Genomic DNA, 18,662 nt, shown 5'->3' on the forward strand with positions numbered 1-18,662 from the left:
ATACTGAGGTAAAATACAAATGCTGAGGTAAAATACTGACCAAATACTGATTGTGTGAACGTGGCCTTTAAGATAACACTCATTTACTCTTTTGGATCTGAACTGAAAAAAAACAGACCAAATACTCTACGTGTGAACCCGGCATCACAGAATTGGTTCTTCAGTGGATAGGCTCCAGCAAGCACGGAGAAGGCACCATGATAGTGATGAGCTGTGTATCTAAGCCTCGGTATCACATATGACAGGCTTAGATATCTGAGCAATCCATACATACAGTTAGACACAGGGGCAGTTCTTTTTTTTGGTGGGATACATTAGCATCGGTATCCCGGAAAATATGATTAGGCAAAGCACCTCAGCAGGCAGTACACCCTATGAAAGACTGGGGGTGGCTCAGTGGTTAGCACTATGGATTTACAGCACTGGGGTCCACCAAGGACATCATGTGTAAGGAGTTTGTATGTCCTCCCATACACCAAAGACATACTAATAGAGAATGTAGATTGTGAGCCCCAATGGGGACAGTGATGTATGTCTGTAAAGTGCTGCAGGATAAAAGAAAGTATATATATATATATATATATATATATATATATATATATATATATAGATAGATAGATCCCAGACTTCTTGGCATTTTTTTTTAAGCCAAAATTTTTGCAATCCATTTCCAAAACATCTGATACCCAGATTCAAAGCTGAGACTAAAATGTATTATTATTACTGATGATAATGTCCTCAGCTCTCCGTAATAAGCCTCACAGACACATTACCTGCACTCACATGAGTGGAAGAGGTGCCTGTGGATAAAAGGAGGAGGTGCAGTGTAAGGGGCTGGAAGATGCGCAGTAAGGTGAGTTTTTTTATGTGGGTTTTTTTTTGGGCTGGGTGGCAGTGCGCATGCGTAGCAGATGCATAGTGTCTAGGTGCTGGATGACTACAGGTAACATTCAAGTTTGCAACTGTTACTGCTTTAATATACCCAAATCCCAGGAGTGATGTCTCTGCTGGGGAGGCCGGAATGGCAGGTAAGCGGCACCATTCTCTGCACCTCACCTGCCTCCTACACATGTATGGAGCTCACACCCTGACACCCGAGGAAGCGGCAGCTACGATCTCCTGGGGGAGTTCTGGCAGCAAGATCCCAAGTCTCCAGGGGGGAAGACGCCTCATTACCTGGTGCGCCTTACCTGGAGGGAGACTCCTGCAAGATCCCTTCTGTGCATCAGAGAGCTAAGTACCCCCCTCATCCCAAATATTAATGTTCTCCCCATTAATATTAAGGTCCTAAATACTGAGGTGGGGGGGGGGGGGGACGTGTGAGGCATCAGTGGACTCATCTGCATTAATATCACTTCACCAAAGCCCCCCAGTTACACAATGATAAAGAGATTTTCTTTCAGATGTTGCAATATAGGGAATATTTTACAACGAATTTATATTTTGCTATTCCGCAATTTAATTAAGAATTTCTTTTTTTTTTTTTTTTTTTACCATTTTGTACTAATAGAAAAAAAATTAAAGTAATGTAAGTCTTATATGCCCTCCCCACCACCTTGCAGAATAGGTGATGACAATACTAAGTGGTAAATGTGTGATTTTAATCCTGTCTGGATGTAGGAGGAATAAGAATCACAATGAGAGACATCTTTGCTGTAATCTTCCCTCGCAGCAGCTATTTCTTCCTCTGATCCTCAGATTAAACTTTCCTTCCCACAACTAATGACATCTATAATGCGAAATATAATAAAATGGTCCCAGGATCACAACACACAGCACATGCTGCTCCTAATCAATGCCATATAGTGAAAAAAGGGAATGGCGCAGTGGGAACATAACCAGGCTTGCGACCTAATCTTGTAAATTATAGAAAAGTGTGTATATATATATATTCTATACACTCCTGCATCCTGCTTTTTGTCTTACAATTCTGCGACATTATGCGGTATAGTTGTACATGCAGTTTTTCGCAGTCGTGTTTTTTTTTTTAACAACCGTCTTGTATTAAAAATCAGTGGTTTGTGAGCTGCAAACGAAAATTGATGTAACTTATCATGCAAGCTGATTATATATATATATATATATATATATATATATATATATATAATATCATTATTACTGGTATAAAATTTAGTTAGTAGTAAAACCATGACAAAGACACTTGATTAATATCCCAGATCTGGGCGTTGATTATTCTCTAAAGTTTAGTATATACACATCTTTGCAGAAAATGGTAGCACAATTCTATGTCTTCCCTTGCAGAAAGGAGTAGTAGTCCCTTCCACTTAGTATATTCTTTCCCCAACCTCTCTCTTACCACAGAAGATGAGAGGAGTAGTAGTGCGCCTCTCCTTGCATTGGGCTCTGGGTAGATGAATAGTAGACCCTTCCACTTACTATATTGCTCCCCCCTCCTCCTCCTCCCTTTTAAGATATCCCACAACTTCCCCTGAGAAACTTTACAGAAAATGAGAGTAGTAGTCCCCTTTTCATTCCTCTGGGTACCGCCTCTGAACCCCCAGATATCCCTGGACATTGGATAGCGCCGGGCACTTGCTGTTACTTGCAGGACAAACCTGCATTTCAAAGGTTTTTTTTTTTTTTTTTTTTTTTTCTTTTCTATGGGACAACAAGGGAATTTAACTCTCATCATCCTCTCCAGCCTGGGCCCCCACCAGAAATGCTAATGAAGATTAAGTGCTGATTACAAGATGCATTCTCTGTGGTCAGCCTCATTATTACTCCCTGGGAGACTGAAGACATATTCCAAATTATATATATTAGTATATCCACTGCTGTACAATAGTGTATGTGTATAATATAATATTCTCCGATGTGGAATATCTGATTAGTAAAACTTTCCAGGACTATAAGACTATGCAATGTGCTGTCCCCATTATTACCTAAATTATATTAATTTTAATATTGTTGATAGCCCCATATATTTTTTTTTTTTTTACTTGAATGTACATCTGTAACCCTATACAAAGTGACAAAGTGGTATATTTAATGAGGGGGGGAAAACTCTTCACTATATTTTCCTGGTCCTGATGCAAACCAAATAATAAAGCGAATACTGCAACCGAATAATGCTTTATAAGTAGCTTAATAAAGCAAATATGCTGCACAAGGCAGTTTCTCCCTGTATGGACTGGGGTAGCTGCGTCTTTTGCACTGACTTGGCGCACTGTGTGAATGCCGCCCTGGTGAGTCTGTGTGGCTCCTGTCGCTGTCTCAATCAGTGCGATGCTTCGGTTTCACGCCTGTTTCTAATGTGCCATCAATATTATGAGTTTAGGAATAGAAGTATGTGTACCCCTCCCAAATGATATTCAAATACAATCCGCCCTGACAGTAATGTTTGGTGAATTAGGATGCTTGCCCCCATTCCTTTTTCCTCTCTAGACCTTAAAGCTTTTGGTGCCCACCACCCCTTGTCTGACTGGCACTGCCCACATGTGAAAAGCCTGGCAGAGAATAAGAGCTTATCACATTCTCCCCAAGGCAAGAGTTATAATGGGAGCTTGTCAAGGATTTATTTAAATGGACACTTTAAGTATTTTTTTTTCCTTCTCCTGCTTATTATCTGTGCCAATCCCAAACCTTCTACTTAAAAACCTGCTGGAGGCATAAGAATCAAGAAACCAGACCTGATACAAGCTCTGTGCCCTGCAAGAACTAGGAAACAGCCGGCTGGCAGCTATTGTCCATGAAATGACTACATCATACTCTACATTCTTTTCCTTTGCAATCGCCCTAATTAAGATATATTTTAATACATATTATGACTTAATATATTTACATTTTTTATAAATCTCTTTTAACTTTGCATATTTCATCCCTTTAAGATCCATATAAATTACTGAAAAAATGGAGATATATATTAATCTACACACATTGTAATATAGTATTTATTTCAATTCTATCATTGTATACTGTAGGTATGTTATTGTTTACACGCCTACTGTAGCGTTTGATATATTTTTTGTTTATATAATGAGTAGGTATAGTATTGTCCACACTCATACTTATTGTTTGCCTTTTTTTACCTATTTTTTTTTTATATAGTGTCCCATAATACTATACCTACCCACTATAAAATATAATGTGTATAGTCACAATCTTATACCCACTTACTATAAAAACACAAAAGATGAAATCCCAAATGCACATATTACAATGAGTGTAGACACCTACCTATAAAATAATTGTAACAAAAAATATATACTTTTTTTTTCGTTCTAATGATTTTATAGTGGGCAGGTGTTTACACTCATTGTAGTATGTTTGTTTTTTTTGTTTTTTTTTCTGGGTATAGTGTAATCTATACTCCCACACTATTAGAATGTGTGTAGACAATACTGTAACCTATTAAACCGGAAAAAATATGTAAAAAAGAAAAAATAGACCTACCATAGGATAATAATGTGTGTAGATGATACTATAAAATCACAGTAAGTTGAAATAACAAATGCACACTAAATTACACTGGGTGTAGATACAATCCTATAACCACTTCTATAAAACACAGAAAAAAAGAAATGCACCTAATACAAACAATATATATAACCTATACACCTTGCAATGTGTAGACACCCACCCACTATAAAATGATTATTATAGAGAATATATATATATATTATTACAATGACGTTATAGGGGTAATTGTAATATGTATTTGTTTTATTTTACGGTTATAGTGGATATGTATACTGTTGTGTACTACTTTACTTATGCATTACTTATGCATTAATAAACAAAAAAACAAAAAATTAAAAATATGTAACATACTATACCTACACACTGACACTATAATATGACAGTAAATTGAAATGACAAATACACCCTAAACTACCATGTGTAGACCCAATACGCACTCACTATAAAAACCCAGAAAAATGAAATGACAAATACATATATAACCATATACCCACTATGAAATTATTGTACTAGAACAATAAATATACATGATTTTATAGTGAGTAGGTGTATATACATTGTAATATATGTACTTGTTTTTTTTTTGTCTATAGGCACACTGCTATACCTACACAATATTAGGCCAATTAAATTACAACCCCCCCACTATAGTATAAGAAGACAACACTTTACCTACATAGTATAAATTCACAGAAAAATGCAATAACAAGTGCACAATCCTATAATCACTATGTCTACCAGCTATAAAATCACTGTGCATTTATTCTTTTTTTTTTTTCTGTTTTATAATGTAGATATAGTATTGCCTGTATAAAACATAATACAAAAAAAGATATAGCGCGAATACACCTGCTACATATATGGTGCAGAGTAAATATAATGCTATACTACACAGTATAAATAAACTTGTATAAAAATCACATTTTGCATGAGAAATATTGCAATAATTAACCTAAAAAAAAAAAAAAAATTCTGGGATTTCTCAGGTTCTGCCCTTTTTAATAGAAGATGTTCTTATTATTAGTATATTATTTTTTTTTTATTTTTTTTTTCCTGCTGGGCTCAATCATCACAGCCTGTAAATGTTTAGATAAGAAAGTGTGAAGGAAAACATTGAGGCTGCTGCTTGGAGATTGTAACATTTCCTCTGCAGATAATATTGTGATTAGCAGGCCACTGAGCAAGTGATTGAGGCTGGGCAGCACAGGAATGCCCATGGGGGCGTGGCCTGAGCGCTCAGAGCCTGGGATTGGTTCAGCTTACCCCCCTCTAGCAGTGAGGCTCCGCCCCCTCCCTGGGGAGGAGTTCCCATAATAGGAGCATTAAGGGAGGGCAGGGAGTTAGAGGGAAATAGTCAGTAGTGAAAGAGCTTCCATGCCTGATCCCTTACTGCTGACACCTGGGAATACAGTGCTGAGCCTAGGCTATTAGACACCCTGTGTGGAGACTGACTGGGCACAACCATGCTGTGGAAACTAGCAGATAATGTCAAGTATGAGGAGGAGTGTGAGGTGAGCGCTCGGCTCTGCTACATATGTGCATGTTTGGCATAGTATGTATACTATTGGCAGCCTCTAAGTTATCCATCTAAATGGGTTCAGCGCATCATATATGGCTTATCGCTATACTGCATGCTCAATGTATGTTGTGATTCATGGATGAAGAAATTACCCCTGATTATGCAGTTATTTATTCTATTTTTTTCCCCCATATACGGAGAATACTTTGCGATTTTTGCTATTTTAGTCCTATTACAAGTGGAAAGTGCAGTATTGGGGCTGGACAGTAGTGGGCGCCAGAGACAAGGGCATTTTATGTATACAGACAGGTTTGGGTGAGCAGCAATGATAAAGAATTATTTCCAACTGCTTAATGTCTTGCTCGTCTGTCCAGAACTTTGTTACTGTTTGTTATGGTTATATATATATTTTTTCCCCTTTTCTGGTAATAATCATTATTAGAAGTTTACATACGATTTGGTGATTGATCTTGGCGTCATGAGTTGACTCGCTCTCTTTGGCATTTCATCCCTTTTTTTTTTTTTTCTATCCTTTCCCCTTGGTCACAGTCATTCATTTTTCTCCATTGGTCACGGTCTGTAGGCTGTGGTTGTTTTGGCTCCTGTTGATTAGATTCAGCCATTTGAAATCAATAGGAGGTATTTAGCAGGGAGGACGGGTCACAGCGGAGTCTGTTGGGGCTCCTTTCTCTACTGATTAGCTCGCCCTGTTAATTTTAATAAGCGTGAAGTTGTAATCTGCTAAAAACCACAGATCAACCTACTTATCAACATTTTTTACTGGTACAATCCTAATGGCCAGTCATCTCCTGTTACCAGAAATTTTAAGGGACACTCAAAATTGTATAATTTAAGCAGGTCAGATTTTATTATTCTAAAATAAAATGCAAAAAAATATTGAGTTGAGGGTCTATCTCTTGAAAGCAAAAATGTGGGTAATGTTGATTGATTCTAATTGGAGTTTCACTATCTGACCTCAAGAGCTTACAATTAAAATGCATGTTTCGGATGTTTGTGCTCTTAAAGTTGATTTTAGTATTAATTTTTCTACATTTGTTTCCTATACAGGACAGACATGATGGCAGCAATGGTAATCCAAGGTTACCCCATCTGTCATCAGTCAGCCAGCACTTGTACAGCCCAGCTCCCCCACTTTCTCACTCGGGGTCCTCTGACTTCCAGCCACCATATTTTCCACCTCCATACCAGCCTTTGCCTTATTCCCAGTCTGACCCTTATTCCCACCTTGGAGACCCATTCTCTCTCAACTCGATCCACACATCTCACCCTCCTCCAAGTCAACAGCAGGCATGGCCAAGCCGTCAAAGCCAAGAACACAGTGGAATTTCCCATCACGGCAGACCGGGGTTGGTTCATCACATCCCATCTTTGGATCCTAGCTCGGGAAGATTGGGAAGAGACTTCCAAAGAAGGCCTGATATTCTTCTCCAGCATGGACATGGACATGGTCTAGATTCCGCAAGCCTTGCAGAAAATCTAGGTCTACCAGACATTGGCCAGCAGATGGAGGATGTTGCGGTAATGTTCCCTATAAAATTCATATGATGTCAAGGATAGGGTTTCTTTTGGAGAGCCTTCCTGGCATAAGAATGCGGGAAAACTTTGCTTGTCAGGGCTGGATTCCCAACTTTATAATAAGTTTTCCAAGCTTTGTTGGCAAAGAGCCCCTCGCTGCAATTTTAACATCGGGCCAGCATGTAGCATGTTGATGTTGTCTGGGCTTATTTTCGAGGGTAACTAAATCATTTGATTGCCCAACTTTAATTTTCACTCTCCAAAACCTATTGTTCCAAGAATGAAATTTGCAAGTGTACTTCCACTAACTTTCATCTACTCCATACATTGAGAAAAATGTAAAAATTCTAACTGTGCAGTACATTACTGACAAGACTCTTGATTTTTGTTTTGAAAAATTCTTCTAAAAAGTAAAACTAAAGAAATGACTACTAAATGTAACTTTTTACAATTCTTAAGATACAAAAATATTGGACTTCAATGAAAAAAAGCAAACTTATATACAAATATATTTATATTTTATTTTTTTTCTTCCATCCATACAGAGTTTAGAAGACCATGGTTTAATCATGCATGACCAGACGGTCATAAAAAAAGGTTTGTTCAACTTTCTTTATATAAACGTAGTACGAATCGTGATGTTCTCCAAACTAATCTTGTCTGTCTTCTGTTCATAAGACTGTTTCCAATTTTTGATGTATTGTAATTAATTTCAAATAGGGTGTGAATAGAAAGAATGCGCCGTTACACTTCTTTTTTTTTTTTTTTTTTTTTCTGTACTTGTTTGTTAAACAAAACTTTGTTTTTTTTTTCCCTCTTCTTTCCTACCTCAATCGTAGTGCATCCAATGTTCGTTAACACTTGCAAATTGAGTGAAAACAGAACGTTTTATTCTATAAACGATCTTGATTACAAAGATTGTGTCATGTTAAAAATATTTAGTTGATTTTTTTTTTTTTTTTTTTGGTGCAGTTTTGATATCACAAACATTGCTTTGCTCTCGTGTTTTGTCTTCTCTTAAACAGTTTTATTTTTTAATAAATTTAAGTTCTACCTGTATGTTTGTGTTTTTTGGCACTGTCTTATGGATCATTTTATTAAATGGAGTCTATTAGGAATGCTTGAACTGCTGTGCAGATTGATCTGTCATGGAGAACCTAAACATTATAGCAGACACTTGACAGCGTTGGCATTATACCTCGCTTGTTCTCTGTTCATGCTTGCTTTTGGAGGGAGTTAATTGCTGGAGTATTCTTGCAGGTTGGGCATAGAGTTGAAATCTGGATTGTGAAATCTTTCTATTTTGTTCCCTTGCTGCTTAGATTGTATACAGACGTTTTCTAATTTTTTTTATTTTTCCAAAACAATAATAAAAAAAAATAGAAATAATTTGTCTGGAAAATGGCGTTTTATATGCATGTTCGATCTGTCAGAACGAATATGAAAATGGTTAAATTTAATAAGCTATTTATATTTTGAGTGTGCATAAAACTTTTTTTTTTTTTTTGTCAAGGACTTCATGTAAGTATTCAGTTTTTCTTTAACTACTCCCAACCTGTCTTTATCCAAACAAATTCTCCATGAGATCCCTGTTCTACACTTCTCTCATGTTTGGAGAGACATGTCATATACAGTGCTCCATATTGACATAAGTCTTTTGTGTTCCTAATGCTCATGTAAACCTCTCCGTGCTCTTCAGGTTTTAAAAGAGGATTCCAGAAGTGCATAAATATTCTAAATGGTCTGAGCTTCGAAAACACGTGCTCTTGTGTTTCTCCACACCCTTGTATACATGTCAATACATATATGCGCTCATTAAGGTGTGGGTATAAATTCGTTCTGGCCCAGCTTGCTCAAATATCTTTTTGCAGGACAGTTTACCCCCATGTTGGGTTTAATGGAAAGAAATTAAGATTCAGGTGGGCATGGTTACTTCTTGTCGTTGGGTAAGATAGATTAAGCACTTCATTAATGAAGGCATGTACTAGGGCCAATCCTATAAATGCCTGGTTGACTTCTTTTATATTTTAAGTGGCCTAAATAGGGCACTAAGATTCTCAGAAATATGGGTAGAACTTACAAAGTCTGAGATGATGCTTTGGTATGGTTCAAAGCCCTTTTTATGGCCTAGAGTTGATCTGGTTTTAGATTGGAGGAAACCTCCCATGATTAGATACGTCTTTTTGATAAACCGCAAATCTTTGACCACTAAAGTCCATTAGTTTGTAAGAAACCTTACCTTTTTGAATGATTTTAAGTATTGTCTTCTCCACAGGCAAAAACACCCTCAACATGCCCTACCAGAAAGACTCTCTGATGGGAATAGTCATCAATCCAAATGAGGTCTTCTGCTCAGTCCCAGGAAGACTATCACTCTTGAGTTCCACCTCAAAGTACAAAGTTACTGTAGCAGAGGTCCAGAGGCGACTCTCGCCCCCTGAATGCTTGAACGCATCCTTACTTGGAGGTGTACTGAGAAGGTAAGTGTTCAGACTCCCTCTATATCGCTTCTAGAATTGTGTGTATTGGTTGTCATGTAAAGTTAATAAAACTTAGAAAAACATCTAGACAAACGTTTGGGTCTCCTTAATTGGACGATAAGAATGTGGACAGTGCAAAGGAAACTTCTTCTGAGATTGATCAAATCTTTGAAAAGAGATGGAGAGCAGATGTATTGAGTCTTTGATCTGGGAGCCATTTGTGCGTATCCATTAATAACAAAAGTTAAAATTTGCCATTTCCCACCTGTATGGAGGGAAAATTCCACATAAACCACAAAAAAAAATAAAATCTTAGTTTAGTAATGTGAACTTTGACACAATGCAAGAATGCATACTTCTAAGTAACCTGTTCTCCCCTCCCCCCCCCTAGCTTTGAGTTAGTCCTTTTTTTTTCTTTTTTTTTTTTTTTAAGCCACACCCCAAAACATTGTATTGGGGGTAAGCCGTCTTATCTATATCCAGCTGTATAAATGGAGTCTTGTCATCTTTCTTCCAATCCTGATACAATAGTAACCGATCTCACAATTATCTTCAGGGCCTGTTGGGATTTGTAGTCTTGCAGCAGATGGTAAACGACTGGGTGCTTAAGTGGTCTCTAAATAGTTAATGTGTATAATGTCCCCCGGCCATTGAAACTCGCCCAACTGCTTTTTATTTAATGATAGAGGACAGGAGGTGTTCACAATCGGCAACACTTGTAGTGAAACACAACTTTCCTTCCACGGTTTCCGATGTGGCTGCAACTATAACAATGGCAAGCATTGTTCTAAAGGCTTCATAAACGGAGCCATGTAGGATCCATCGCATGAGATGGGCGAGAAATCGTTAGACCACATCTTCCAGCCACCGCCTGACAGTTCTGCTAATTTGAATATGAACCAGTTGCAACAATAAATTTAAGAAAGAAACTTTTTCCGGTCCTTGGATTCTGGTTAATAAGATGGCTAATACTTTTAAGGATATGTTCAGTTTTTGGCATGGATTTCACGCTATAATCCTCATAAAAAAACAAAAAAAAACCAAACCCTTCAGAACGGCTTATAGGCAGAAAACATGCAAAGTATCGACATACGTTTTTGCTCCAGAAACTCACTAAAAACTGCTTGTCTCTTGGATGTGGATTTTTCAGCGAAACAAAAACAAAATTCCGTGTGAATATCCACTAAGACTTCATTCACACATCAGTTTTTCTGGTCCAGGTTTCATCAGTATTTTAAAGTCGAAACCAGGAGTGGCTCCAAAAATACAAAATGGTTCCATTTCTCTTTTTAGTGTGGGGTTTTTTTTTTTTTTTTTTTTTTTTCTCTAATAGGTTCCACCCCTAATTTTTGCTAACATACACTGAGGTGGGAATGAGGCCTAAACCTGTGTGGCCACAATGAGGGTTTGGGGAGTTTTTGATGTTGCATCTTTTCGCTGCTTCAAAAATGCCCACTGTACTATTAATATATAATGTATATGCTATGTAAACTGACCTGTGGTGCGTGTTTCAAATCTGCAACATGTCTACTTCTCTTGTGGGTACGCTGAATTTTATGTCTTGGTTTTTCCCATAGACTTGCATTAGATGCAGAAAATCCACAGGTAAAAGAAAAAAGAATAAAAAATGTACATTCATTCTTAGTGTGGCAGAAACGCATCAAAAAGCGTGTAGTTGGCAAATGCCTTTTTTTTTTTTTTATATTTTTTTTTTTTTTTTTCCCTTTCAAAAGCCGAATACCAGGAAGTGTCAAAACTAAACAGTTTTGTTTAAAACTGAACCCACCAACAAGAGACAAAGTGATAACAATGCAAGTAGCCTCGTTTGCTTAATGGGTGCCAAAAAAAAATTTCAACATCCAAAAGCTCATTGTGGAAATGTAGCCTTAGGGTTAACAAGGGTTAAAAAAACCATATTTGGTAATAAAAATGTAAGCAATATATTTTACTAAAGAGAAAATACATATTTTCTTCTGCATGTGGCTTCACTCGTAATTTGGATCCTTTCGGTGATACCGTGTCACTGTAGAAATGTGTACATGAAGAAGCTGCGGTTAAGCGTGTGACACTAACATATGGCTAATTTCTATCTATAAATAGCTGGAATTAATGAGCGCATGGGGTTAGCAACTTAAAACTACAAAAAACATCTGTCCCTGTGGCTGATGTTACACAAATAGCTGAATCTCGTTTGTTTGTAGAAGGTGAAATGGGAAGATGTGGTGGATGGGTAGAAATATAGTTGCGTTGAATTGCTGGAGTATCTTTATGGATGGGAATTCCCATACAGATGTCTCCAGGGAGCCTCGTTCTAATGAAATTCAATCACTCTAATCCATTGTGTGATAGATACAGTTTAGAGTCATTGTGAGGGAATCCTGCCCCGTGACATCACTGGTTTCTTGTGAAGTCTTGTTCTCTGGAGTGACGCCCTTGTCTGAGCTGTTCTTTTGGGTTAAACGCCTTGATGGCTGTATTGAAATACTAAATACGTGTCTTGTCTCTTTCATCAGGGCAAAATCTAAAAATGGAGGGAGGTCGTTGCGAGAAAAACTTGAAAAAATTGGTCTGAACCTGCCAGCCGGAAGGAGGAAGGCAGCCAATGTGACGCTGCTGACGTCACTGGTGGAAGGTTGGTGTCATAGCATGTTAATCATAGTTAAAAGCCCTTTAATGGTGGAAACCTGTTGACTTGAGCTGTAGCCAAGAAGAACTTGACTCGCTTTACAAATGGTTAACTGTTGCACAATGAAAAGATTGGGCAAATATTTCCAATTGTAAATTTTTCAGGAATTTGCTAATTATTATTTGGAGTAAACGCTGGGAGGGGATCACAGGATGGCATGTGGGACAGAACGATCCTTCTTTTTACCAGAATTGGAGTGTAATTTTAACTAAATACAAAGGCAAAGACTTGCCACTTTTATCTGATGACAGGTCCACTTTAACTGATGGGGAACCCATATTTTTTTTTTTTTTTTTTTCTCTCTCTGCAGGTGAAGCCGTACACCTCGCTCGTGACTTTGGTTATGTGTGCGAAACCGAATTCCCCTCCAAAGCAGTGGCAGAATACTTGAGCCGGCCGCATATGGAACGCAATGAGATGGCAAATCGCAAAAACATGCTGCTTGCAGCAAAGTAAGTGGCCAGATTAGGATTTACTTGAGTAACATTCTGTTAGTTTGGGATCAAAGGGGTAATGTTTCTCCTTGTGAAGAGTGACATGCCAGGCCTGGCATGTCAAAGTGGGGAGACTTAAATTCCATACATGCTCCTCTGGGAAAATAAATATGCAAATTGCTCACTGAAGAGGCAATTTGCATATCTGTTAATTTGGCATCCTGTTGACCGTGTGACCTTCAGACTGTGAAATTAAAAATGTTCCACCAAAAAGCAGGATTGCATAACCTTATTCAATCAGTCCAGGGTTTTTTCTTTTCCCTCAATGCAAGATTGGGGTAAAAAAAAAAATTCTAGGTCCTCACCCCAGATGCTTAACTAAAGTTCAGATTTCATATGAACGTTGAGAGATCATTCCAACTTGACCCATTAGCTGGATCTGCGTTTTATTGAAGAGCAGTATGGCTCAGGGGGGGGGAAAAAAAGTCAAAATGCAATTACAATGCTGACCATAAGGGTGTAGGACAGTTAGATCTTATCAATGGGTCCACTAAGTTAGATTCAATACATGAACCTTTTTTTTAGGGCGAGAGGTTCCATATATTATGCTAATTGTTAAGCCTTTTGGTTGGCTAGATTGCATAGTGCTCCCCCCAAAAAATGACTTTTTAGGTTTGTGATCATAGGTCTCCTGACCTCAACTCTGCCACCTTTACAGGCATTTGATTCTGACCTGCAAAGCTCGGTTGTGAGAAAGTCCTAACTAACCTGGGTTGTTAGCATTAGCTAAAATCTTTTGATTTCATGGCATGAAAAAAAGAGAATCTTTATACCTCAAAACACAAATGTCATGAAGGTTTCCATGGAGCATTTGGAGAATTTTTTTTTTTTTTTTTTTTTTTTTTTTTTTTCTCTTTGCGTTTTGCAAACTTCCATCTAGAAAAGCTTCTTCATCCTCACAAGACAACTTTTGTGTGAGTTATAAATGTTCGTTTACTGAAGCCTGCTGCGCCCGGCATGTTAAATGAGGTTTCATGACGGGTACAAATCTCAACAAGAACTCTTAAGTGTTTTGTGGATCCCTGCTAATACTTTGCAGGTGTTTCTAAAACTGTTCTGTGCTGACTAAGAGACTGCTCATTTTATGGAGAAATCGCTTACAGGAAACTATATAGACATCTGATGAAAGCGATGAGGCACTAACATATGTCCCAATTTGCTTCTCCATGAAACACCGAGAGATTGTATAAAATATATCAATAGATATCTAGCGAGATAAATCTTGTTGTGACCCTAAGCGCTTAATTTACTGTACTAAACTTCTATAATGAAAGAAAAGATTTTAAATTTTGTGTGTTTGTTTTTTAAGGAATATACTCAAAATTTTAAGAAAGTAAATGAAGTTGTCAGTCTCAATCTTGAATAGAGAGAATTGACAAATCTATTAAATAGTACTCCAACTTGTATTAAAACTTTTTTTTGCATTTACAGAAGTCAATCCCTAAAATGTTTTTCCTTTTTCTTCTTTGTTTAGACAAATCTGCAAAGAATTCACAGACCTTCTCACACAGGACAGGACGCCATTGGGTAACGCAAGGCCAAATCCCATCTTGGAGCCTGGAATCCAAAGTTGTTTAGCTCACTTCAGCCTCATCACGCATGGTTTTGGGAGTGCTGCAATTTGTGCTGCTATGACCTCCGTACAAAACTACCTAAACGAGGCATTAAAAATTGCAGACAAAATGTACATGAACGCGGGAGACCAGAGCCCTGGCGAAAGCAACAAAGGCTTGGACAAGATGGACAAACACCGAAAATGAGGATGTAATATGGACAACTTTCAATGTTTGACTAGAGGAACATATGAGGCTGGGACCTATCTCTTTCCTTTTGAACTCTATTTTGTGAGGATCCATGACCGGGCGGGTGGACAGGAGACCGTATGGAATATTATGGGACGGTGCTACTTTCTCGTCCGCTGCCCAATGTCTTGGCTGAGAGGGAACTTTTACAAGCACCAGAATTTTCTTCCAGAAAATCCTTTTGCACTCTACTTCCAGCCTCTTTACCTCCCATGCATTTCATTAGGACCACAAGAATCTTGCAGGGATTATCATATAATTTTTTTTTTTTTTTTTTTATTATACCCCCACCACCTCCCCCATCCCTCTTCTTAATATGAAATAAATGCTTACCAGAGGTTGTAGACATAAGCGAAAATTTCGACTTGTGAACTGGCCTGTATGCATGTATTTTAGAGGTGTGACTGCAGCCATAATAGCATATTTCCTTTTAACTTGAGCTCTAACAAGCTATTTTTAAATTGTTTTTAATTTTGAATTGAGTTTCTTTGCCTCTATTTTTATTTTCACTCCACTCCATTTTTCCTTTAGCAACTTCTCCACATTGTTTTAAAGGATGAGGTCCAGACTCTCCTAATACTAGGGGGATATATATATATATATATATATATATATATATCTATATATATATATATCAATTGAACCTCCTTGCCAATTGCTCTGAGTTTACCAGTCACTTTTTTTTTTTTTTTTTTTTCTGTTCCTCCTAACTACTGTATACAAAAAATACATTCTTAATTCTCTGTCCTACTTATTTGTCCCTCCCCCACATTTTTATTTTATTTATTTATTTTTTTTTATTATTGGGCCCATCGGTAAAACAAAAATCACTTTTAATAGTGGTTTGAAATGAGCCACTAATAAAACTTAGTAACTTAAATCTAAATAGACAATTGAGGTCTGAAGATTTGGCTCTGTTGGGGTGGCAATGAGTTGCCCAGAGGTAGGCATTGTAGTTCAATAATTGATTTAAATTTTTTTTTCTTACTGTACATATTTATTTATATGTAATTTAAGGGTCTTTTGTACATAATGGTGAAACTTTATACAACTTGAGGTTGAGGGAAAGTTGATACAATATTATTATTTTTTTTTTTTTTCTTTGTAAACTGGTCAAATTTAGAATATTTAACAAAAAAGGAAAAGTGTGGCGCTAAGTGCCTCGCTAAAGCAATATGTGTGAAATTGTGTGGGAAGGGAAGTGACTTTTTTATAAGAAGTGAGTGTGCCATGTTGCGTTTTGTGCGTCCAACAGCTTTTACATATTTGTAAATCTTACAATATTAAACTGTTGTATATTATAAGCCTGTAATAAAAAAAAAATCCTGAGTACTTAGGTTCTGTTTACTGTAAAGATGGTCAATGGTTTTAGCTTTATTTGTTTTTACACTTATTTTTCCCCACCCAGTTAAAAAAAAAAAAAAAATCCTATTGTGAGGATGGTAAAAGGAGAACACTCCCGATATCATTGCACATTTAATATACCTAATGGAAGTAAACACACTTTCTGTATTGTGCATACAATTTACTGAAGATGTGTTCTACAGGGCTAAAAATGAACCAAAGAAATGGCAAAAAAAGAGAATCTTTTTTACCCCTGTTACTAGTGGGGGTGGGGAATACTGCTAAAAAACCAAAGCTCTATAAGGGCACCATAAATGCCAATCAAGTTGTGGCGCTGTGTCCCTACCTCTTGTCAAGGACCAGCAAGCTTTTGCATCCTGGTAGTTACCGCCAATTGTACAGGTAACGCCATGGAACCTATAAAATTGTTGGTGTTTAGGCCAAATTTACACTTTGTCACTTTTTTACCATCTGTTTTTCTTGGGTGGTGGTGGTTGGGGGGGAAATGGAAGACTCCCACACTTCTCCCAGGATTAGACATGCTGTATTAAAATATTTAGTTCCCTTTATTTTTTTAGATGAGTGAAGGAGGGAAAGCTAAATCTAGTTAATTCTTGCATTTTCAGTAACAGTAACTTGCCCTGCCTGCATTGTGTGGTGAATAGTGATTATGACACGAGGCAACATTAGATAATTACTGGACACAAACTACGTCACTAACCAATGTGCCCATTATACTTTTCTCTGGCAATGACTCAGCCATTGCCATTTTTTTTTTTTTTTTAATTGACTTACAACTTGGGTGGGATGTGACTTGCCTGATCAGAGGCAGACTAGTGAGTGCAGCTCTGGAGTAATACAGATGTAACTCATGAATCATGATCAATACAGGACAAATGTATCTACAGTGTCAGCAAAAAAAAACTTTACAAGTTCAACAAAATCACAATCTTAATATTCAAGTGTTAAATTGTGGATATTTTGTTGCAATTAGTATTTTGTCATGTCACCCCTCCATTGTATCACTATCTGCAGTCATAAGCCAGTTTTGCTATTAGACAGTTTTTGATTATCTCCCTCATTGTGTGCACTTTGAAGAAGTGAAATCATGATGGGGATTTTACATGTAAGGTTTTTTTTTTTTTTGTTTTTTTTTGCACTTTACATAGTGGCTTCACCACCAGAATAGTGAGTGCAGCTCTGGAGTAAAATACAGGATCTAACTCCGGATCAGTACAGGATACATAATGTACAGATGATTCTCACAAAATTAGAATATCATGAAAAAGTTCATATATTTCAGTCCTTCAATACAAAAAGTGAAACTCATATATTCGATTCCTTACAAACAGTGTGATCTATTTCAAGTGTTTATTTCTGTTAGTGTTTGATGATTATAGTCAATGAAAACCCAAAGGTCATTATCTCAGGAAATTAGAATAATTAACAAATAATTAACTTAGTATAGGTTCCTTAGTCTGTTTCAGTAGTCTCCACAATCATGGGGAAGACTGCTGACATGACAGATGTCCAGAAGGCAGTCATTGACACACTCCACAAGGAAAGTAAATTTTGCATTTCATTTGGAAATCAAGGTCCCAGAGTCTGGAGGAAGAGTGGTGTTGGAATGTTTGGTGCAACAACTCCATTCCTGTCTATAAGCCTTTAATTGCTGGATTTGTATACTGTTTATAAAGTTAGAACGAGGCTCACACAGGGAGAGCATGTGACTGTGTTTCCTGTTTTTCCTGTCTGTGTATGAGAGAATCGGCCTACTGTAGATGATGCACAGATGGAGACACACAAATGATTTATTCCAGATCTATTAAACTTATCAGGGTCTGACTGGGGTGTCTGGGGCCCACCAAGGGAATGGACTCTAGGAGCCCACCCTACAGCTATATGCAAATATTTGTAAGTCATTGTACCCATTATAGTGGAGCATTGACTTTAAAATACAGGGGGCTCCTGCACATCTACTGTGTGCCCCCATAACTAGGATGTAAATTTGCGGTATTTTACATTAAGGGTTCTATGGTTAAAACAAATTCTCACCGATCTATGGGCTCCACGGGATAGGTGATCACTTAGGTCCGACAACTAGAAACTGCACTGATCGGAAGAATGGGGAAGTTTTATCCCTGACAGGACACTTTATCTCCAATTTAAAATGTAGCAGGAGTTCAGATGTCTGACTGCAGGTCTATTCATTCTCTTTGGGGCTTCCAGAAAAGAACAAGAGCAGCGCTTGCAGACACAGAGTGATTGAATGGATCAGTGGTCGAGTTGGACATACTGCTCCAGTCTAATCTGGAAAAACTTCATTCTGCCGACTGGATCCCATTAGTCAGACCAGAGGTG

The 18,662-nt window shown here is 37.5% G+C and overlaps 1 protein-coding gene across 3 annotated transcripts; it reads left to right on the forward strand.

The window, feature by feature from the left end:
• Positions 1–826: 826 nt before the first annotated feature.
• TFAP2C (transcription factor AP-2 gamma) lies at positions 827–16,289 on the forward strand. Of its 3 annotated transcripts, none has more exons than XM_073580676.1 (7): positions 827–853; positions 7,028–7,498; positions 8,041–8,092; positions 9,771–9,975; positions 12,489–12,607; positions 12,972–13,113; positions 14,630–16,289. In XM_073580676.1, exons 1-7 carry the CDS (start codon positions 842–844, stop codon positions 14,913–14,915), a joined length of 1,287 nt encoding a protein of 428 aa, XP_073436777.1. In that variant the 5' UTR covers positions 827–841; the 3' UTR covers positions 14,916–16,289. The 3 variants fall into 3 exon arrangements, with proteins under 3 accessions (XP_073436777.1, XP_073436776.1, XP_073436775.1); XM_073580675.1 differs by lacking the exon at positions 827–853 and adding an exon at positions 907–1,028; XM_073580674.1 differs by lacking the exon at positions 827–853 and adding an exon at positions 5,778–5,951.
• Positions 16,290–18,662: the final 2,373 nt, after the last annotated feature.

The sequence above is a fragment of the Dendrobates tinctorius genome, unplaced genomic scaffold, assembly GCF_039654945.1.
Source record: "Dendrobates tinctorius isolate UK_male_01 unplaced genomic scaffold, ASM3965494v1 ptg000065l, whole genome shotgun sequence".
NCBI classification, from domain to species: Eukaryota; Metazoa; Chordata; class Amphibia; order Anura; family Dendrobatidae; genus Dendrobates; species Dendrobates tinctorius.